The 23,968-nt window shown below is 45.3% G+C and overlaps 2 protein-coding genes across 2 annotated transcripts in view; one reads left to right on the top strand and one right to left on the bottom strand.

Moving 5' to 3' along the window:
• Nucleotides 1-1,404, bottom strand: part of C12H19orf44 (chromosome 12 C19orf44 homolog) — a 39,542-nt gene extending 38,138 nt beyond the window's left edge. Inside the window, exon 1 of the mRNA XM_086946923.1 lies at nucleotides 1,328-1,404. The gene's annotated coding sequence lies outside the window, so the exon portion shown is untranslated. The remainder of the gene's footprint in view (nucleotides 1-1,327) is intronic.
• A 766-nt stretch (nucleotides 1,405-2,170) lies between these two features.
• CALR3 (calreticulin 3) overlaps nucleotides 2,171-23,968 on the top strand; it is a 120,341-nt gene continuing 98,543 nt past the window's right edge. The window contains exons 1-4 of the mRNA XM_086946329.1: nucleotides 2,171-2,255; nucleotides 12,377-12,478; nucleotides 19,641-19,844; nucleotides 19,950-20,044. Coding sequence (XP_086802455.1) covers nucleotides 2,171-2,255; nucleotides 12,377-12,478; nucleotides 19,641-19,844; nucleotides 19,950-20,044 — 486 coding nt within the window. The remainder of the gene's footprint in view (nucleotides 2,256-12,376; nucleotides 12,479-19,640; nucleotides 19,845-19,949; nucleotides 20,045-23,968) is intronic.

Genomic DNA, 23,968 nt, shown 5'->3' with positions numbered 1-23,968 from the left:
GTGTCGCTAACAAAACCTACACCCATCCCATTCAGCTTGCACTGGGAATGGCCTGGTCCTCGTCCCCTTTTTGTGCTGCAAAACTCCCTCCGATTGCTTGCTGCTGACGGTAATCTTAACATCTCCCGCTGCTGACAGTCCTCTCCCTCATTATTATGATAGGAGATGGCCTACGCTCTCCTTAATGATAGGATACTCTGCCTATGCTGCTGATAGGGGCTGCTTCATTCCCTCGCCGCTGAAATGAACCTCTCTTCTTGCTCACAGCAGTCCAGTCCTCCTTCTCTTGAAAGGATCATTACTCTAGCTGCTGACTCATTTTCCTTGCTTCTCAGAGGGCTCTTTCTCCTTGCTGCTGGTGGAAGCAAACATGTTCTCCTTATATAGTGAGGACATTACCCAAAGGTGTTAGAGCTTTAACGAAATAAATAGATCAGTCCATAAGGCATATAAATTACATTACACAAGCGTGTTGGGACATTTACAAAAGACATTAATGTAAGTTATGCATTGCAGCATTTGTAAATATCGAGTACCAGGACGTGAATGGGCGGCGGGAACAAGAAGGAGTCCAATTAAGTCAAGGTAGAGAGGTAAGCCTCAAAGTGCAGTGCAGAAATTAAGACATCGAGGTGTACAATGGAGAAAAGAGATTAACTAAAATGTCTTTCGAAAAAGAAGGGCTTTAAGTTCAGCTTTAAAGCTAGCCTGCGAGGAATTGGAGCTAAGGAGTTCCAAACGCAGGTTGCGCTTCCTGCAAAGGACTGAGCCATAAATCATTCCTTGTTAAAGATTAGGGTTTCTAGCCGGAGAGCTGCCTCATTCTGCGATAGTCTATTGCCACCAAAATACAAATGTGGGTGGATGTGTATAGGGGTAGGGGGGTGATGCATGCCGTTTTGTATGCAGCCTTGGCTTCATTGGGGAGCCAGTGAAGTGTTATTACAATCGGTGAAACATGATGATGGTTTTTGGCCCCTGAGACCAAAAGTGCTGCAGAATGTAGGCTTGCTTTTAGAAGAGTGAAGTCAAAGACCAGACAGGAGAGGATTGCATTTGCAATAGTGGATTCCTGATGCACCAGAGTGCACGTTGTCATGCTGACTTCTTAATTTCCATGACGTTTGCTCTTGCTGCTGGGAAATTAACTATGTTTGTGCTGAGAGGACATTTACCCCGGCTCTTGTAAAGCTGTGCCTCGGCATTGCAGCCAACGACATATACCCTTATTACCTGCAAGTAGGAGCCTCCAGAAAGATACTCTTTCGTGCTGCGGACAAGCCTTGGAAGGTGTCGAGGACAGTCCCCCGCCCCTGCACCCACTCACCTCGAAGGGGGGCGCCCAAGCCCGAATGAGCTCCCGGTGCCCTGATGAAGACGCTTCTACCGTTTCCTACACTACTGCGTCCTGGCTTCTGATTGGATGGATTACAATGTACCAGCCAATCCTGTGCGACGCTCGTTGAAAGAACGTTACAGATCACTTTGCGTCCCAAACCTCGTTTGGGGTTACTGCCTTATTTCATACGTTTGTAAACAACCTACGCGGGGGATACCTTAACAATTGATTCAAAGTACAACTGGGCAACTATCGTAGCCACAATAACAACACATGTGTTATTAAAAGGTACATAAATTACAATATGTACTTGTACATTAAATGCAATGTTTTGTTATCCATGAATTATATACATTTTGTAATACCAGCTAAGGTTTCCGAAGGTCATTTGGGTAACCTATGCAATAGACAGTGGGCCTTTTATTTACGGTGCACGTGTTTTGTTACTTCTGCTGCATTTTATCTATTTCAAGATGGCAGCCTTTTATGCTACTAGCGGACGCCATCACTCTGTACCGTTGCTAGGCGCTTGAAGGAGGCAGTGCTTTCATGTTCCATGTGTGCGCATCAGACTATAATTTATTGGACCAGCGGATGCTCAACCTGGCAGTAGGTGTTACCACATCCAACATGGCTGCAACTCTGTTTACCACTCGATAGACGAATGAGAGCGCTTCCTTGTCAGTCACGTGATCACCGATCGTCGCATCGAGCCATGATTGGTTCGACCATCGGTAACCCCGCGTTGTGTTTTTGGCTGGAAACTCCACGCTCGCACCTGAGGTAGATATGGACTGAGGAGGACCAGAACTACAGCGCCTAGACTCCGCCATGCGTTTCTTAGCGCTTCTGCCGCTTACACTTATCCACACAGCGATGGCCACTGTTTATTTCAAAGAGCAATTTTTAGACGGAGGTAGAGAGTTTTATGAGAAAAAAAAGTCACCCTCGCTTTATTTATTTTCCATTATTCCGCTTTTTTTCCCTTTATATATAATTCGGCGGAGTAAGTAAATAGCCAGGTCAGGGACTCTGTATTTCTTCTTGCTAAATCTCCCCTATTTATGGCAAATTTTTCTATTTTCCTTTTAGATTCTTTAAAACGTGCACTCGATTTTCATTTTTTTTGCTCATGAAAATATTCTTAGGTGGAAACGAGTTTTTATGAGTCCTACCACCTTTCTGTATTGAAGAAAAAGGGTTAATTAAGGTAGCCAGCATAATTCCACTTTTATTAGCTTTAGATTTCTTGCTCCATCCTAATATCCCTCACGCATCAAGTGAAAGCTAGTGATAAAAAAAAATCCATATAACTACAAAGGCTCTTTCTTGCGTGTTAGTATTTATCCCTGACTGGAGTTCTGTCAATGGTGAAGATTTTTTCGGATGCACGCAAATTCCTGTGAAATTCCAGTACGCGTTGTGGCAGATTTGTCAAAAATGGCTGAGGTCACACTTTAACCCGGGACAATTTCTAGTATTAAGTTGCCGATAATGAAACCACAAGGGATTCAGTACCTCAGCCAGGACAAACCCAGTTAATGCGCACTGTCCTGCAGCCAGGTCCAAATTGTAATTGATACTTGTATAGCGCACTACTCACCCGCAAGGGTCTCAAGGCGCTTGTACGAATACCGCTGTGGAACCCATCCTGGCTTTCCCTGTGAGGCATCCACTCCTGGGCACCCCCAAGGTGGAGGCCAGGAATCCTTAGCGTTGTGGGGGCCGTTGTGGAGATTAAGCAAGCTATTGCCCAGAGTTGCAGAGTGGGACTCCATGATTGGATTAGGCACCGAGGCGAGAATTGTCAGGTCCGTGGAATTTTTAAGCCCAAGACCCGCCGAGGAGGGGAATTGAACCCTGGTCCCGGGCTAGACCTCTGCATCAGGGTCTGCCGCTCTAATCATTGAGCCACACTTCTCCAAACCGCCCTGAAAATGATTGAACAGATGATATATTTTAACAAAGGATTGCATCTCATTTAAAAACAACTGCTTTTTTTCCCAGTAACTTTGCCCAACAAATGTATTTGAAAAGGACACCTAACAGTTAGCATCAGACATATTAATAGATGGTTTCTTCAATAAAGGACAGACTAACCATCGTGCGGTCACAATATTTGGTAAAAAGGGTAATTATAAAGAGCAATGACAGGCTGGTTTATGGGTGTTTAGTTATTTCTTTAAATATTAACAGTGAGTATTGGTGGGCAGTCATTGAAAGTTCGCCATGCATTTCCTGGCCTGAAATAAGCACAGCAGATCTTTCCAAAAATGAGAGAAATTTTAAAGTTATCATGTTTTGAGATTTGTTTCAATATATGGGCAAGTGCCGCTTTAGTATTTCTGTGCAGATGGCCTCAATTTTGGACAAAATAAACAGAGCGAGATGATTGCTTATCTCTTTTAAGAATACAATTGGTTGTGAGTTAAGTATTTCTGAAGACAAACGTTTTAAAGAATATAAAAGAGTCCCTTCTACTAACATGGTTGACATTGTTTCTCTTCAATTCATGTAGACTAATGTGAGCCTCTTTGTTTATGTTTTATCGTATATTTATAGCTCTAAGCGGGATCTTTATTATTAATTTCAGGCAAGGTGTGTGGTGGAGTTCTTGTTGTAGATATAAACTATTTTGTTTTAGAACGTGGAATTAGATTGTCACTTATAATCTACCCATCATTTTAAAAGTTTTAACTTAAGTTAGATCAGGGGCAAATGAAGAAAACCTTTATTACAAGGTTGTGCAATGAATATGCTGAATGATTAGATGGTTAATGTTTTCTGAAGATTAAGAATTCCTCTTTCAATTAGTAAATCAAAGTGCTTTATTTCGGTTTAGGAGCAAAACAAAATACACAGATGTAATGAGAAATTAAAAAATCACAGGGTATCATAACAAAAGGCAAAATATTCCCACTGGCAATTTCCAATGGTCAAGAAGAAACCATGGTTTATCATAGAAATGTCTTATGCATCTCTTAGAGGTAAACTACCATCAACATTATGGAGATTAGGTGCCATTTTTAGACAAATTTGATTCTTATTTTGTGCCTACTTTTCACAATATGCTTTTATGTCAACCACACGTTTTGAAGATGCCTTCTGTGTAAATAGGTTCCTTATTGGTCACCCTTACTGCTCAGTGATTAACACCTTTGCTGCTAGGCGTTTTCCCCCCCTGTGCTGGAAATTGCTTTATTACTTTATTCATGACGAGCTCAGCTCGTCATCAGCACAGCTCAACTGTGCATCATGACGAGGTCAGCTCGTCATGAGCATCGAAAGGGTTAACTTATAAAAAGACATAAATGCCTGTTGATTGCTATTCCTAGTAGGACCTGTGTATGTTGGAGGCTTACTCTCCCCCCGTTTTGTCTGTCATTGTTATGTACTGCTCACTATGCGATAAACTGGCGGTGTTTTCATTGCTGCATATGTATTCATTGAAAATCCATAAAATTTCTTATAAAATAAAACAACATAAATGCCAGGGCCCAACATAATTCTCAAGAGGCCACTACAACCTAACCACCCTCTGTTGCTGGCAAATGCCTGTAAAAATACTAACTTACATATGTGACAATTTGGACTACTCCAGGTCATACACGGGTATAAAAGTGTCTGGGCACTCCGGTATTATTATTTTTAAAGTATATTTAAACATTGTTAAATACTCTGCTGATGTGCTCTGTTGGATAAATGGCATACAGCGCAACTATGTGGGGGTAATTGTGATAATTATGTGCCGTTATTAAAAAATACCTGCCTGTGCTGAGCACCGTCAAACACTGGCACAAATTAAGCACTGCTGCTGCTAAAAGAAAAACAATGGTCTAGAATGTGACATGAGCGATTGCCTGTCACTGAGATTAGTTCATATTCCTCCCATCACCTTTTTAGGTCTCGCCTAGCGTATCGCGTAAGCAATCGCTATGCGAGAGATATAGAGAGCTGCTCCAGGAAAGCTTACCAAGAGGGCTTTTGAATGCGGATTCTGGACAGTGCATGTGCGACGTGCGCGCGCTTGCCATTTGCTCCCGGAGCCTCGGCATCAGACTTCAAAGGAATGCCTCCGTCCCCGCCACACCAGCCATGTCACAAACCACCATTTGCCTCGCATCAGACTTCAAAGGCTCGCATTCGCTCCCCCGCCCCGCCACAGCAATGCTGAGAGCTTGTCTTATCTGGTTCCATTACGTGCCTGAACATCTTTATATCTATCTGTCAGTATCTTCTAATCTGTTTTCGTATTTTCCTCTGTTTTTCCATTTTCTCTTCGTGTTTATGTTGTCTCGATCTTTCGCTCTTTGTCTGTTCTTCTTTACATTTGATATTTTCCTGGATCCCCAGTTTCCAAATATATATGTCTGAAATCCTTGATGTGCTTTAATCTCTGTATTTCCTCTTGTCTCGTGTATGTGTTTAGTGCCCCCCACCTCCTCTCATCCTTAGCGGTTCATCCGTGTTTTGAGTGTTAATGTAATTTCTCTCTGACGTTTCCCAGAGACGCTCTTTATGTTTGTGTCTTGTACTTGTCTCCTCTAAATATACATTTCCCCCACTGTCCTTTTCTTCACCAGTGAGGCGTTCTACCTGCTTTCATATTTTAATTTGATTCTCTGGCGACTCGCCAGTAACGGCATGATAATGAACATGATTGATAGATTATTAACAATGTGCTAAGAAGCAGAGCCATGGAAGTCATAGCCTTCCTCTGAACCTGAGCAAGCAGTATATAACCAAGGCTTTCTGTGGTGTAAGCTCAGTGATGTAGGATAGTTTTTGCTTCATTTTGCCATTTGTATGATACTGAATTTTTTCCTGCCACACTTTCTGTTCTGTTAGACGTTTATAATTTTCCCTACTCGAGTATTCCCTAAATTGAAGGTTTTAACTATTGTGATTTTACTGTTCGACTTTAGGCGATCAGCATGCACAAATTTGAAGTTCTGGGTGAATTTTGTAATATTTCTTTCTTCTCACTATAATTTGAATGTGTTTGCAGTTTTGTATATGCTCATTTTAATGCATTGTACCCTGTGTGCAAATGTCTGTTATACTCAATAATGGATTACAATCTCATTAAAAGCAAGTGGTAAGGGCATTTAAAATCTTATGAAACTCACTTCACCCACCAGACACAACTCTACACTTCCCCAAAAGAGTCCAGTTTCGTATTCTCAACATATATGGGGAACAGTAGAAAAATCATTATACATTCCAGCTGACACATTTTTCACTAAATTACTTTGCCTTTTCAAGGCTAGCTATCATTTCAAGTTGTTGCAACTTAGGTTAAATATTTTGTGAGTACATGGGTGTGTTTGTTTTTTGCCTGCCTTCTAAAATGTTAACCAAATTAATTTTTGCAAGACTTATAAAGCCAATCACAGTTGTCAACTTCCTCCACTCATCCTCCCCTCCCCCTGACGTCTCTCCCTTTACCTCACACCTCCTTCACACTTCATCCTCTGACTGTCTGTGTCCCCAATGCTGCGGGAGCACTCGCTGTCCCTCGGCTCTATTTCTCAGGCACATCGCCCTGATTTCAGAGAGGCGCTTGATACCTCTGAGTCCCTGAGGCCTCCAGAGCCGGGGACAGCGTGGGTCGCTCACATCTGCATTCACAAAGACCCCCCGGGCCTCTGAGCTTGTCTTGAGGGCCCCTCCACTGACGCAGCTCTGATTCACGCAGACACTAGTGTCGAGACGACATGCGCAGAATTCTCTTTATAATTGTTTATTAGAATCTAATCATTTAAATCAGATTTTGGGTTTTAAAAAGTCACCATTGCAAAAATAAATAGCATTTTCAACAAGGGACGGGCTGCCTATTTTAATAATATATTCAGTTTTTTTGTAAAATAAAAAGACAAACCCATGTTTTGTGTAGAATGTAATTAAACAGCGGCATTTGTAAGCATATTTATACGTATTATGTACGCCACAGTTAGCGGATTTTATAGGAGAAATGCTCTCTTCTTTCCCGTGACTTATACATGTAAATTACATTTCTGTGATTCCTATAGTGTGCCACCCATCTAGCATTTTGGTGCCTCTGAGCTTTCGGTTATTTCATCCTAGTGTTGTCCTGGGGCATTCGGCCACAGTGGCACTGCCCGTTGGGCGGCTTGAAAAGGCAGTGTGTGCCAGAGTGCACGACAGGCCATTCCATCACTGTCGCACCCAGCTATATATACACAACAAGCAACATACACCTAAAACCAGCCATGACTATTGGTTTTATCAATAATCATTAGGTATTAGGTGTTTAGGATAAAGCATTGTACAAGAGTAACATGCCACACTGCAAAAAAAAAAAGAAACCAACATCCTAAAAAAAAGCTAACATTTTTAGGGAATGCAAAATTAAATAAAACAAGTGAAATATTTACTAAGTCACAGACATAAATTCTTTCTCTCCTAGTGACCGTTCTGCTATTTATCTCCAAACAACCCCAGTCCTATTTCCCTTTCACCCTCCATTTCCCACCTGGTCTATCCCCTTCTCTCCATCTACTCCACGCCACTGTCTCTCATGTTACTACAGTTTCTCAATTTTACTTTACGTCTTTACCTCATTGTTTTCTCCCTTCTATTTCCACCTCTCCCATTTTTAACTGATATCCCCAAGTTTCCCATCTACTCTGCTTCTTCCTTGCTTCCACTTTTTCATCTTCACTCCTCCACCTCTTACTTGACAAGACGGAAGTCCTCATCCTGGGATCATCACCCTCCGCCTGGGACGACTCCTGGTGGCCCCCGGCCCTGGGCACCGCTCCGAAGCCAACGGACCACGCACGCAACCTGGGCTTCATCCTGGACTCCTCCCTGTCGATGACCAGACAAGTCAACGCCGTCTCATCTTCGTGTTTCAACACCCTGCGCATGCTCCGCAAGATCTTCAGATGGATTCCCACTGAAACCAGGAAGACCGTTACCCAGGCACTCGTCACCAGCCGACTAGACTACCGAAACACCCTCTACGCCGGAACCACAGCCAAACTTCAAAAAAGACTCCAACGCATCCAGAACGCCTCCGCACGACTCATCCTGGACATCCCCCGACACAGCCACAAAACCGGACACCTGAGAGACCTGCACTGGCTCCCCGTCAACAAGAGAATCACGTTCAGACTCCTCACCCACGCACACAAGGCTCTCCACGACCTGGGCCCCAAGTACCTCAACGACTGCATGACCTTCTACACGCCCACCCGCCAGCTACGATTGACCAGCCACGCCCTCGCCACCGTACCACGCATCCGCAGAGCCACCGCCGGAGGAAGATCCTTCTGCTACCTGGCAGCCAAGACCTGGAACTCCCTCCCCACCCACCTTCGGCAAACCCAAGACCATCTCTCCTTCAGGAAGTAGCTCAAGACCTGGCTGTTCGAGCAGTGACATACCCTCTCCCCCAGCGCCTTGAGACCCTCCCGGTGAGTAGTGCGCTTTACAAATGCCGTGATTGATTGATTGTGTTCCTAAATTGTCTTTTTTCCTTTATTTTCATTCCCCTTCTCCTTTCAGCCTGTCTCATCAATTTTTGCCTCTTTCCCCATCACTCCTTTATCCTGCTGGTCATTCCTAATTTGCCATTCCCTTCTTTACTATTTTCTTTCATATTTCTGCCCCCTCCCTTCTGCGTTTTACGGTTTCTATGTTGTCCTCTCGCCTCTATTTCAGTTACGGACCTCATCCCTCCAACCCCTGCCTCGCCCATATCCCACGCGTCCTCCCCTACCCCTGACGTATCTCCCTTTTCCTCACACCTCCTTCACACTTCATCCTCTGACTGGCCGTGTCCCCACTATCTAACTATCGCCCTCACTCTATCTATCTATCTATTGCCCTCCCTCTATCTATCTATCTATCTATTGCCCTCATTCTATCTATCGCCCTCACTCTATCTATCGCCCTCACTCTATCTATCGCCCTCACTCTATCTATTGCCCTCACTATGTCCTATCTATCTATCTATTGCCCTCACTCTATCGATCTATCTATTGCCCTCACTCTATCTATCTATTGCCCTCACTCTATCTATCTATTGCCCTCAATCTATCTATCTATTGCCCTCACTCTATCCTATCTATCTATCTATTGCCCTCACTCTATCTATCTATTGCCCTCACTCTGTCTATTGCCCTCACTCTATCTATCTATTGCCCTCACTCTATCTATCTATTGCCCTCACTCTATCTATCTATTGCCCCACTCTATCTATCGCCCTCACTCTATCTATCTATTGCCCCACTCTATCTATCGCCCTCACTCTATCTATCTATTGCCCTCACTCTATCTATCTATTGCCCTCACTCTATCTATCTATTGCCCTCACTCTATCCTATCTATCTATTGCCCTCACTCTATCTATCTATTGCCTTCACTCTGTCTATTGCCCTCACTCTATCTATCTATTGCCCTCACTCTATCTATCTGTTGCCCTCACTCTATCTATCTATTGCCCTCACTCTATATATTGCCCTCACTCTATCTGTCTATTACCCTCACTCTATCTATCTATCACCCTCACTCTATCTATCTATTGCCCTCACTCTATCTATCACCCTCACTCTATCTATCTTTTGCCCTCTATCTATCTATCTATCTATCTATCTATCTATCTATCTATCTATCTATCTATCTATCTATCTATCTATCTATCTATCTATCTATCTATCTATCGGCCTCATTCTATCCTATCAATCTATCGCCCTCACTCTATCCTATCTATCTATCACCCTCACTCTAGCCTATCTATCTATCACCCTCACTCTATCCTATCTATCTATTACCCTCACTCTATCTATCTATTGCCCTCACTCTATCTATCTATTGCCCTCACTCTATCTATCTATTACCCTCACTCTATCTATCTATTGCCCTCTATCTATCTATCTATCGCCCTCACTCTATCCTATCTATCTATCGCCCTCACTCTATCCTATCTATCGCCCTCACTCTATCCTATCTATCTATCGCCCTCACTCTATCCTATCTATCTATTACCCTCACTCTATCTATCTATTGCCCTCACTCTATCTATCTATTGCCCTCACTCTATCTATCGCCCTCACTCTATCTATCTATCACCCTCACTCTATCTATTGCCCTCACTATCTATCTATCTATCTATCTATCTATTTATTGCCCTCACTCTATCTATTGCCCTCACTCTTATCTATCTACTGCCCTCACTCCTATATATCTATTGCCCTCACTCCTAGCTATCTATTTCCCTCACTCTATATATCTATCTATCTATTGCCCTCACTCTATATATCTATCTATCTATTGCGCACACTCTATATATCTATCTATTGCCCTCACATCTATCTAACGTATCACCACAGCATCACTCAGCACCACCACAGCATCACTCAGGGGCACCACAGCATCACTCAGGGGTACCACAGCATCACTCAGTGGCACTACAGCATAACTCAGGGGCACCACAGCATCCCTCACGGGCACCACCACAGCATCACTCAGGGGCCCCACACCATCACTCAGGGGCCCCACACCATCACTCAGGGGCACCACAACATCACTCAGGGGCACCATATCATCACTCAGGGGCACCATATCATCACTCAGGGGCACCACATCATCACTCAGGGGCACCACATCATCACTCAGGGGCACCACAACATCAGTCAGGGGCACCACAACATCAGTCAGGGGCACCACATAATCAGCCAGGGGCACCACAACATCACTATGTGCTACCACAGCATCACTGAACGCCACAGCATCACTCGTCGCCACCACAACATTAATGAACGCCACCACAACATTACTGAACGCCACAGTATCACTCGTCGCCACCACATTACTGAACACCACAGCATCACTCGTCGCCACCACAACATCACTGAACGCCACAGCATCACTCGTCGCCACCACAACATCACTCAGCGCCGCCACAGCATCAATCTGTGCAACCATTCCACAACTGGTTCAAATATGTTCTCTCAATGTTTCAAGCTTTATTACAAATGTCACAAAAAGATGTTAATATGTCACTTCTTTTCTTGGATTTTCGTCACAATAAAATACACTGAACATAATCTTCACAAAAGTTATTTGCAAAAGTTTAAGCTATTGCAATTATAAATTACAATAACTTTTATTTAAGTATTAATTATTTAAAAAAATTAACAGCCATTGTTATTTGTACTATCAATACATCTAAGTCAAGTAAATGCAACACATATTGCATTACAAATGCTATAGGTGTCACATATGAAAAAGTTAAAACTATTGGCATTGTAAATGATAAAGCTATTAATTTCGCTATTTTCAAAACCAACACATAAAAAAAAATGTGTCATTTACAATACCAGTAACTCAAACTTTCCTAATGCGAGACCTATTGCATTGCAAATGTTTGTTTTGTTACAGTGGACACCCAAAGTGTGCTGGATATTCCCAGATGTGGGTCTTCACTTACTGTGCTACACAACTCAAGATTTACTTCACTTACTAGTCCTAAGTATATCGAAACTGGTCTGGGTTGTCTTTGTTCCAATCTCGTCTGGACCTGGTCTGGCAGTTCAGGCAAGAATATTCCTATTGATGCATGACCAAGACTGATTTGCAAATGACTCCATTGTATCTAGAGCTGCGTAGTGGTTGAAAATTGATGGTGTAGAATATGGTCTGAGCGATCGCTAAAATTAATTCAAGCATGACTTCCATCACTCTGTTGTTTATTGCAGTGGGAATAATTGAGTCACTAAACACAACCAGAGTTTGCAAAAATAATTTAAATAACCCCTCAGCCCATAAAAAAAGGAATTTTGGAACTCCGAATATGCATGTCTACTTTGAAGCCTTGAACTTTATTCTCCAGCACACTTGTTCATTCATGAATGCGGACCTCTAACACCACCCACATCCAGTTTGTGAAGTATTTTGGGAAAAATAACCTGGTGTATTTTGCTAACAGGTTCTTTGAAATAAACCTTATCAATAAAATATTTTGTCCCAACATTTTCAGAAGACCAAACAAATCTTATTTTTTCACAGATCTCTGGAAAAGCAGGTGGGTGAAATCTAAATTCAAGAACGGCTATGGAAAGTTTAAGTTAACAACAGGGAAGTTTTATGGCGATGCACAAAAAGATAAAGGTTTGTAAATGTTTATTATTTTTGCTACATTTATTTGCATTTGAGATTACAACGAAAATGTGCTTTGTAACTGTAACAGTTCAATATGAGTTGAATCAATTTTGTTTTAATGTAAATACTAATGCCTAGATGCATCAAGGGTTTTTGCATTCGCAAACGGTGCGAATCGCAAAATTCGGCCGTTTGCGAATGCAAATCCCGTTTTTGGGATGCCTCAAGCATTTTGGTATTTTCGCAATTTTAGAAATCGTAATTTTGTTGCGATTTCTGAAATTGCGATTGCATTTAGGAAATCTCAATTTTGCGATTTCTTAAATGCAATGCATGATCACTTTAGAATTGCGAATTCGCAATTTTGAAGGGGTAAATTAGCATGAAGTTGAACTTCATGCTAATTTATAGAACACTTTCAAACATGAACCAGTTGCATATTTGAAAGTTTTAATTTACACACACACATGTCCTTGGGTCATGTGTGTGTGTAAATTGCACTTACAGTTCAATTTCAGGGGTCCAGGGAGGGGTTCTTTGAACCCCCCCTGCACCCTTGAAATTGCATTCACATTTTGCGAATCGCAATTTGAAATTCGCAAAATGTGAATGCCTTCCCATTGATTCCTATGGGCCTTTTGGCCCATAGGAATCAATGGGAAGGGTTTTCCTTAATTGCGATTCGCAAATTGTGAATCGCAATTAAGGAAAATTACTGAATCGCAAAATAATTTGTAATTTTTTAATGCATAGCATTTTGCGATTTCCTAATTGCGATTCCTTAATTTTCGCAATTAAGAAATCGCAAAATGTTACAATGATGCATCTAGGGGTAAGTACCTTCATTGCGAATTACCTTTTATACAGTTTTCCTACATAACATATCCCTTTGGTTGTAGTTCTTACAGTTCAAGGGCACCTGACTTTACAAATGCAGACTCCAAATTCACGGTGCAGAAAAGTGCACAGGAATGCGTAAAAAACATTACAACTTTGAATGCAAGCATTGCAGTTATGCAAGCAAAATAACATTTGCATAACTTATAATTTCGACCTCTGTGGAAACGGGGATTTGGTTCAGAAACCTATTGGCTAACTTGTAATGAGGGACAAAGCCTGAATATTCCTTTTCTGACTGAAACACTGTTGACTATACTTATGCCTTCATTTAGTTATTGTTAGAAATTCCGGTACAATTAACACTTCTTTGTGGCAGAGCCCAGTAGCACAGCGCAGACATCATGCATATCCATATTGAAAGTTATGGTGTAATGAAAAATTACGAAAAGCTCACTACTCCTCACATTACTCTCCTCCTCAATGCCTCCTTAACTGCTTTCCTCATCTTTGCTTTCAATATCTGAAAGAAACAGGTTAGTATTAGATTCCTTACCTTAGAATATCCCCAGGTGTCAGACTGGATCCGGAAATTTTTGCGTAGCAGTACCCTTGCGCGTCGGTAGGCGTCGTCTGCGGCTCCGCGTCCGTCATCGGCGTCGTGGGTGCCGTGATGACCTCGTCGGAGTACTTAGACACAGCCTCCGCATGCTGACATCAGTTCTTCTTTTTTCCACGCCAGCAGCGCAGATCCGAAAAAAGTGGTACCTTAGTCACTTTTTGACTAAACTTTTTTGTGATCTTTTTTCTTTTTGATCCTTTTTCGAATCTTTGACTCTGACTGGTGTCGGAAGGGATGCCAAGTTTCAAGCCCTGTGAGGACTGCGACCGACTGATGTCGGTCACCGACCCTCACCGCCGGTGCCTCCACTGTCTCGGCGTCGATCACGACGACAAGGCCTGCTCCGACTGCCGGGCCCTGACTTCGAAAGCTAGGCGGGAGCGGTCCCGCAAGCGGCTCGAACTCCGGCAGCCGGCCCGCGCCATGAGAGGTCCCGGTCCGGACGGAGGTCGAGGGACAGGTCGTGGGGTCGGAGCCATCATAGCTCCGGGAGTCGCCATCACTCCTCAGGCTTGAAGTCGTCAGGTAAGCACAAGAAGTCGAAGAGACCTCATCGCTCTTCCCACTCCCCCCGACGCTCGCGTGACGCGGCCGGGGGTTTGGGTGACACCGCCCACGCAGCTCCGTCGGAGTCGCGGGCGTCGCGACCTGCCCCATACCCTCCGTTCCCTGGGCAGCAAGCGACGCCGGAGGAGATCGAGCGTTTCCTCGTGGCCATGAGGTCCCTCACTCCTCCGGCGGGCTCCGCGGCGCCTCCGGGCCCAGCGGACCCGTCTGGGGTCCCTGGCGGGTCGGGTGCCTCGGCCCGACACCGGCGGGTGCTTTGGCCCCGACGCCGCTGGCGCCTTTGGGCCCGGCACCGCAGGGCCCCACTGGATCCCCTTCTGCATCCGGATCGTCGCCGGTTGACCTGACGACCTCACCGGCGACGGTCCCTCAGGTGTCACCTCCGGCGCCGTCCTCGGGCGGCGCCGTCCCCGATACCTCCCTCGAACCGGTTCCAGCACTTCTTGGAGAGTTTTACTTCAATGAACCGGCCCCATCATTTGACAACCCTGATTATCAGGAGATGGGTGATTAGGAGTATTGGGAGGGGTCTGAGGACCCTCTGACACTTGAGTGTCAATCCCAGGAGGACTGGACAGGTGGACTTGGGGATGCCAGTGTTCTGGACACTTCGCCAGACACTGGCTTTGTCTCACCTCCTACCGTGGCTTCAGAGGAGGGGGCAACCTTCAGTGTGGTGTTGACGCGGGGGCCAAGGCCTTGGGCCTTGAGCTCCCAGTCGCGGCCGTAAGGACTAACCTCCTCACTGAGGTCCTTAAACCGCAGTCAAGCTCGGCTGAGCCTCTGCTGCCGTTTAATGAGACCTTAATTGGTGTTCTTTTGGGCCCTTAGTCCAGGCCCGCTACAGGCCAGCCTGTAGATAGGAACGTGGCCAGATGCCATCGCCCGGCCCCGGACGACCCTTGTTTCCTGTCCACCCACCCCACCCCTTAGAGCCTGGTCATCCAGTCCTCAAACTCCCAGACCGCATTCCCATCGGCTCCGCTTGATCGGGAATCCAAGAGGTATGAGAATTACGGAAAGAAAATATTCTCCTCCCTTAGTCTGGGACTGCGGTCTTCCAACACCGCATGCCTCTTGGGCCGCTACACCTACTCCCTGTGGGACACAGTCGCGGACGTGCTGCCACAATGCCCGGCGGAGGTCAAGGCTAAACTCGCCCAGGCCCTTGCGGAGGGTCGAGATGCGGCACGTTTTTCCATCCGGTTTGGGCTGGATACCACCTGCTCACTGGGCAGAGCGATGGCAACGACGGTGGCGATTCGTCGCCACGCCTGGTTGAGGTCCGCCAACTTTTCAGCGGATGTCCAGAATACCCTCATGGACATGCCGTTTGATGGCCGTCGCCTTTTTGGCGACAAGGCAGACCATGCGCTTGAGCGCTTTAAGAACTCCAGGGCTACGGCCAAGTCCTTGGGCCTCTCAGCCCCGCGCCAGCAAACGGGTGCCTTTCGCTCCTTTCGTGGCCAAGGAAGGGGCGCCCCCACACGTGCTGCCAGCCACGCACCGCAGACTAACATCCAACGCGGTGGCGGCCGTGGAAACCGCCCTGGAGGCGGTCGGGGACAAAGGCGAGGCCAGTCCACACCTTCCCCCGCAGCATCCGCCTCAAAACCTTCCTAGTCCGTGCTTTCGGGCCCATGTGACGCCAGTGGGGGGCAGGGTTCGCAATCACCACTCCCACTGGCGCACTGTCACATCGGACAGGTGGGTGTTGCAAATCGTCCGAAGGGGCTACTCCCTCCCCTTCGAGACAACCCCTCCAGCCATGCCACCGCAATACCACCGCGTATCGGGGGATAATTTGCGGCTTCTGCAGGAGGAAGTTACGGCCCTCTTGGCCAAGGGGGCCATCGAGCGCGTTCCTGGGCCAGAAGTAGGGTGTGGTTGCTACTCCCACTACTTTCTGGTGCCCAAGAAGGGCAAAGGGGGCCTACGCCCTATCTTGGACCTACAGAACGTCAACGGCTTCCTCCGGAAGGAGAAGTTCAAAATGCTGACACTGGCTCAGGTCTTAGCTGCCCTGGACCCGGGAGACTGGATGGTAGCGTTGGACTTGCAGGACGCTTATTTCCACATCCACGTCCTGCCGGTCCACCGGCGCTACCTGCAGTTCACGGTAGGCCACGAGCACTTTCAGTTTACCGTGCCCCCCTTTGGCCTTACCAGCGCCCCACGGGTGTTCACGAAAGTGATGGCGGTGGTCGCAGCTCATCTGCGCAGGTTAGGGGTTTCAGTCTTCCCCTACCTCGACGACTGGTTGTTGAAGGTGGGCTCGCCCCAGACAGTCGTCAGCCACCTCCAGACGATGGCGGACCTCCTGCACCTGCTGGGGTTCTCCATCAATGTGCCGAAGTCACACCTGTGTCCCTCTCAAAAGCTCCTCTTCATCGGAGCGGTTCTCGACTCGGCGCAATTTCGGGTTTATCCCCCCGAGCAGCGGGTTCGGGATATTCAGGCTCTGATTCCGATCTTTCAGCCTTTATCCTGAGTCTCGGTCAGGTTGACGCTGCGGCTTCTGGGGCTGATGGCCTCCTGCATCCTTCTGGTGCATCACGCCCGGTGGCGGATGCGGGCCCTGCAGTGGGACCTGAAGTTTCAGTGGGCCCAGCATCAGGGCAACCTGTCTGACCATGTCCTGATCTCGGAGGGCACTGCAAGACCGCTGCAGTGGTGGCTCACGGAGCGCTATTGGGTCAGCGGCAGATCCCTCTCCCTTCCCCAACCGGAGCACGTAGTTGTGACGGACGCGTCCCTCCAGGGCTGGGGAGGCCACATGGGAGAGGTGGAGATCAGAGGCCTCTGGTCTCCGCCGGAGTCCCGGCTCCATATTAACCTTTTGGCGCTGCGGGCAATTCGTCTTGCACTGAAGGCATTCCTCCCCTCTGTCCGGGGGAGGAATGTAGTGCAGGTGTTCACGGACAACACCACCGCCATGTGGTACTGCAACAAACAGGGCGGGGTGGGGTCGTGGATCCTCTGCCAGGAGGCTCTGCACCTCTGGCAGTGGCTGGAACATCAGGGCGTGACTCTGGTGGTTCAACACCTGGCAGGTTCTCTGAACGCCAGGGCAGACGAACTCAGCCGCCGGTGCATGATGGATCACGATCTGAACTCGGACGTGATGCAAGGACTCTTTCTGCAGTGGGGAGAGCCTTGGTTAGATCTATTCGCCACCGAAGAGAACGCGCAATGTCATCAGTTCTGCGCATTGGAATTTCCAAGGCTGCACTCGCTCGGAGGCACTTTTCGTCGCAAGTGGAGTTGCGGTCTGTTGTACGCCTTTCCGCCTATACCACTTCTGCCCAGAGTGCTGAAGAAGATCAAACGCGACCAGGCCCAAGTCATCCTTGTGGCTCCAGACTGGGCACGTAGGTACTGGTATCCCGAGCTACTCAGTATGTCAGTCGATCCCCCGGTTCGTCTGCCTCTTCATGAGGACCTTCTGTCGCAGCAGCAGGGGACGGTCCTCCACCCAAACCTGTCCAGTCTCCACCTCCATGCTTGGAGATTGAGCGGCGACAGTTGAGGCCATTTGACTTGCCTCCTGAAGTCTGTAATATCCTTCTGGCAGCCAGGCGTCCCTCCACAAAGTCGGTATACGCCTACAGGTGGAACAGATTTGTGGCCTGGTGCACAGCAAAGGCTGTGGATCCTCTCTCTGCCCCTCTTTCTGAGGTTCTTCTCTTCCTTCTTTCTCTTGCCCAGCAGGGCTCTGCTCTGGGTACTATCAAGGGCTACCTTTCTGCCCTTTCAGCCTTTCTAAGGCTGCCTGATCAGCCATCTTTGTTCAAGTCCCCTATTGTAACTCGTTTTCTGAAAGGCATCACACACACGTTTCCACCTTTTCCTTTCGTGATGCCTCAGTGGTACTTGAACCTGGTTCTTACTTATCTGATGTGCGCTCCCTTTGAGCCACTTCACAACTGTCCTATATGCTTTCTTACTCTGAAGACTGCTTTCCTGGTTGCCATCACCTCTGCCACCAGAGTGAGTGAGCTCCAGGCTCTTTCATCCAAGCCTCCTTTCCTTTCTGTCCATCCGGACAAGGTTGTGTTGCGGACTAGACCCTCTTTCCAGCCCATGGTTGTCACGGCCTTCCAAATCGGGCAGTCTATCACCTTGCCCACCTTCTTTCCGCCTCCGCATCCCTCAAAGGAGGAAGAGAGGCTCCACCGTCTGGACCCAAAACGTGCACTCTCATTCTATCTGGATCACACACGCCAGTTCCAGGTGGATGACCAACTCTTTGTTGGTTACATGGGCGCTAAGAAGGGACGGGCGGTACAGAAGCGGACCATCTCTCGGTGGGTCGTCTTGTGTATCAAGGCTTGTTACTCCTTGGCAAAGAAGGAGCCTCCTGTTGGGCTGAGGGCCCATTCCACTCGGGCCACAGCGGCTACCACTGCCCTGGGCCGGGGTGTCCCTTTGCAGGACATCTGTCAGGCAGCTACGTGGGCATCGCTGCACACGTTTGCAAGACACTACTGTCTAAACAGCCAAGTCCGGAGGGATGGCTTCTTTGGCCGTTCCGACCTCCGGGACTTTCTGGTGTGATTATTGGTTCGCAGACCCACCACCGGGGTTGGTATTGCTGTGGTATCTATTCTAAGGTAAGGAATCTACTACTAACCTGTTTCTTTCAGATGAACAAGTTACTTACCTTCGGTAACGATATATCTGTAAGAAACAGTAGTTAGTATTAGATTCCTTACCGCCCCACCCATCTTCCCCGTTCTGCGAACATATATCTAGGGTTAAGGTCATCCCCTTTCAGGGCCCTAGTTTCAATGGCACCAGTGTTGGTTTTTAACATGGCTCTGCGTTTCTGACGCGGAAAAGCTGTGTCTAAGAACTGACGTCAGCACGCCGAGGCGGCGTCTAAGTACTCCGACGACGGACGTGGAGCCGCAGAAGACGCCTACCGACGCGCAAGGCTACTGCTACGCAAAAATTTCCGGATCCAGTCTGACGCCTGGGGATATTCTAAGGCAAGGAATCTAACACTAACTACTGTTTCTTACAGATATAGCGTTACCGAAGGTAAGTAACTTGTTCATTGTTTCTTTGTGCCGACTGTCCCATGCTCCCTAACTTTTGTTTAATTTCAGAAATTTAAAATCAATAATTATGCATTTCTCCCAGGAATCCAGACTAGAGGAGATGGAAAATATTACGCAATATCATCCCGCTTTACTCCGTTCAGAAATGAGGGGACTACTTTGGTCATTCAGTTTTCCATTAAACATGAACGCACAGTTGACTGTGGCGGTGGGTATGTCAAACTTTTTCCTTCTGACTTGGACCAAGAGCAGATGTCTGGACAGTCTAAATATTACATTATGTTCGGTGAGTATTGTTATGATGTGTAAAGAAATCTAAGTCGAGTCTCTTTCTATGACAATATTTAAAAAACGTATCCTCAACAACAATGAATACATGTTTTTCTTATAGGCCCAGATATTTGTGGATTTGAAAGAAAACTGGTACACGTTATTTTTTACTATAAAGGGAAATATTATGAACTCAAGAAAGAAATCAGATGTAAGGTAAGTTATATTAGAAAAACTTTAACCAAAGGTTTGAAAAAAACGAGTTTCCTTTTAATTCATAATCTAGGGTTTATATTAAACTGGAGTTTAAGTAATTTTTCTGCCATTTGCTTAATACTGCACATTTTAATCTTAATTGTTTTCTCACAATTCTCCGCCATTTTCTACCTTTTTTTACATAGCAAACATTTCTAAAAGTTATCCCCTGAATGAAAACCTTTTGTATACCCGACAATTGTTAGTATCATCCTGTCTGAAGCAATTAAACCTGCTGTGTTTATGGATGCTTCTGAGATTGTATCACGTTGGCACTTTGAGGTAAATATTTTTGTTGGTTTGCTGATTGCCATCCTCAGAATAAACAAAAAATCCCACTGGCAGACTGCAGCCCTCCACACCTGTTTAAAAAGCGCAGAATGTATGCACATTGTGGCAACTCCCAATACTAGAGGTGGCATTCATCCTCATCTCAGCTGCAGAGAAGTCAGAACCTGAGCTTGCTCATCCCATTATCAAGCAGTGAACACAACATAGAAAATTCTGTGGGCTCTGAAACTTGCCCCATTCAATATTTGTGCTTCCATTCTCCGTCAAGGGTATATATATCATTTCACTAAATCAAAGGAGAGAGGGAGGACTAGATAAGCTAGTCTGAATCCCCACTTTTATATATCAAAAACCAAGAAAGACTAGCTAAGTTTTTACAGATAAGACTCAATGGAGTACGTATGTCAAGGAAAACCAGTAGGTTTTATTAGAAAGCCCTCACCCACCAACCTAGTTGGTGGCATGCTTCATCATCGGGCCCACCACAGTGGCACCTAATGTGCCAACAGATACCCAGTTTTATTAAAATAGTTTTTACCCTCGGGTGCTGGGACTTTTGTATGGCTTTTTAATCTTCACCTTCACACTCACCACATTGCACACTCAGTAATTATACCAGCTCCGCAGTAATCTGGCGTCGAAGCACACCCGGGGCACGTTAGGTGCCACTGTGGTGGGCCCGATGATGAAGCATGCCACCAACTAGGTTGGTGGGTGAGGGCTATATATATCATTTGTCATGTCATATGAACATTTCCCAAAATGTTCCAACTAATCAGTTGAAATCAATTACATTTTTGCAAAGCATATGCATTACATGTACAGGAAAAGTGCCATAGTTGGGAAAGGAAGTTTAAATCTTTATCCTCCCTGAATGTTCATTTTCACGTAAACTGTGATGAAGAATTTATGGAGGAAAAACTTACATCTTGAAACATCTATACAATGCCTTTTGGCAATACTTAAAACTCAGCAGTCGTCTGGGATGTTTTTAATTCACATACACATAGGACAAAGTTACTATGGGTTGTTTCTTGCAAAATAATTGCCCCATACACCACATTATGTATGCTTCTCAGAACTAGCAGTACTTGAATCAAGAATGTATATATTTATTCCATGTTTATTTATCAGGACAGGGACCGACCTTTTCTATATGAAACCATAATAAAAGTGACATTTATAAATTCCATGGAAGAAAATATCTTCTGCTCTACTTGATGATTACTTGTTTTGACATTTTTTTAAGAGTTTGGCGATTAAGATATGTTTACATTTATGTTGTCATTTTGCAACACTATTGTCGCTTGGACCTAGTTTTGTGGTTAGCATCACTTTGTTTGGTCTACTAATTAGCCAATGTAAGTGCACACAGAGATCTGAGGTATGTAAGAGTGTGTTGTCACCTACAAATCAAGTCTAAGAAACAGTCACGAAAATAAAGACATTGAAAGCCTTGCAAAGGAATTCGAAGTCAAGGAAAACATAGACAATGGTTCGTCATAAGTTACTATACAACAAATCATGTTTCTGTCCGGAGCAACTGTTCCCTTTAAGTTTCAGAACATGGAAGTCATAACAACCCCAGTTGTCCAATCACTGCTTCCTATTTTTCACTCAGTTTCCCAAATTGTCTTTAATTTCGGTTTTCTCTATGCCTTGATCTTTAAACTCCAGCAGAGCATTTTGCACAAGAATTTAAGTCTGTCGAGTATTTATTCTTTTTACGATTACTACTTTTCCTGTGGTAATTTTTTACATCTGTCTCCCTCTCAATTATGATTGCAGGTGGGGATTTAGGATCAATAAGCAAAGTAAATTGATACATTTTTTATGCTTTACTACTAGCATGTAGCCTCAGCAGTATGACCAAGTACATTTCCCTTTCCCCCATTAATGTAAAACAGAGTTCTTTACCACCCACCCAATGTGTTAGGGATGTGAAGCGATACGTACATGCTAAAATATAGTGCAATTCAGGGGCAAGCAATGCTATACTCAGCCAGTAGGTTTGGGGAGAAACAAGAGCTCATCAAATATTCCACTTTCCATGAAAAGACAGAATTTTGTTAATGGCTCCATTTGGCCTCCTGGTACACTCGTCTTTTCAGCCAAGACTGTCTACACTCTACACTGTTACACTGGTGTCAAGTCAAAATTTATTGTGTGATTAATTAAAATCTTTACAATCATCCCCCCAAAAAAACAGAAGTTACTTTACAGTCACCATTAATACCAAACAACGGTAAAAGTTACCCATTCGTTTTATAACTTGGGTCCTTATAATTAGCTGGCATATAAAATGTTAAAAATGTAATAATTAAAATATAGATCTAGTCCAGCTTCTGTGAACCTGCCAAATTAGTAAACTCTTATAGGCAGATGCATCAAAGAAAATACCGGGAGCAAACGGGCAGATTCTCAGAATCTGCCCGTTTGCTCCCGGTATTTTTGCATTTGGGATGCATCATCCCAAATGCAAAAATCGCAATTTAAGGAATCTCTAAATAGAGATTCCTTAAATTGCTCTTGCATTTAAGGAATCCCAAAATGAGATTCCTTAAATGCAATGCATGAAACCTAAAAAAATAGCGATTTCGCTAATAGGGGGAGCAAATTACCATGAAGTTGAACTTCGTGGTAATTTGCTAAAACTTTGAAAAATGCACTTTTGTGCATTTTTCAAAGTTACATGTTGCGCGCACACATGCCCTTAGGGCATGTGTGTGTGTATCATTTGTGCACAGGTCCATTTCAGGGGTGCAACAGGGTGTCCTTTGGACGCCCTGGCACCCTTGAAATAGCGGAACATTAGCGATTCGGTAATAGCTAATCGCTAATAAGGAATGGCTTTCCCATTCATTCCTATGGGCCTTTAGGCCTTTAGGCCCATAGGAATGAATGGGGAAGCCATTCCTTATTATCGATTAGCTATTACCGAATCGCTAATAAGGAATCTTAAGGAATCGCTAATAACATTGCGATTCCTACATGCATCCCGTTTTGCGAGTCTTTAATAGCGATTCCTTAAAATTCGCTATTAAGGACTCGCAAAACATTACTTTGATGCATCTGCCAGTTAGTCTGTTTTACATTCGGTCCATATGTTGCGCGGATGGCCCGTAGGGTCCATGCCTGGAGAATTATTCTTCTCTGTTTACCTCCTGTTCGGCTTGTCCTAAGCGTTTTCTTACCTCTGCCAGGAATTTTACTCCCCGGCAGGCCAGAATAATGGAGGAGCTTATTTCAGCCTGTCTGCATGTACAAATGTTCTGTTCATTAAAAATGGGTTTTAAATACCATCTCCTCAGGGCCATGACTGCTGGACATACGCATAAAAGGTGAGTTAAGGATTCCTTTTTATATCCACATAGTCGGCACTGCGCTGTTTAATTTTTGTGTTTCCAGGATGGCTGAAGATCTTTTGGCGATTTTACATACCCTCTGGTTCTGGCAGACAAAATTTATGTCTTGATAAAGGTGATCATAATAAGGAGTTATCACCGAAACGCGTTGACGCAACCTAAAGCGTATAATTCAAGTCTCCAACACCATAATAGATACGCTGATTTAGTAGTCATACTACTCCGGTGA

This window comes from Lissotriton vulgaris, chromosome 12, assembly GCF_964263255.1.
Source record: "Lissotriton vulgaris chromosome 12, aLisVul1.2, whole genome shotgun sequence".
NCBI lineage: Eukaryota > Metazoa > Chordata > Amphibia > Caudata > Salamandridae > Lissotriton > Lissotriton vulgaris.
The sequence above is the reverse complement of the archived record's forward strand: the minus strand, read 5'-3'. Positions and strand labels throughout refer to the sequence as shown.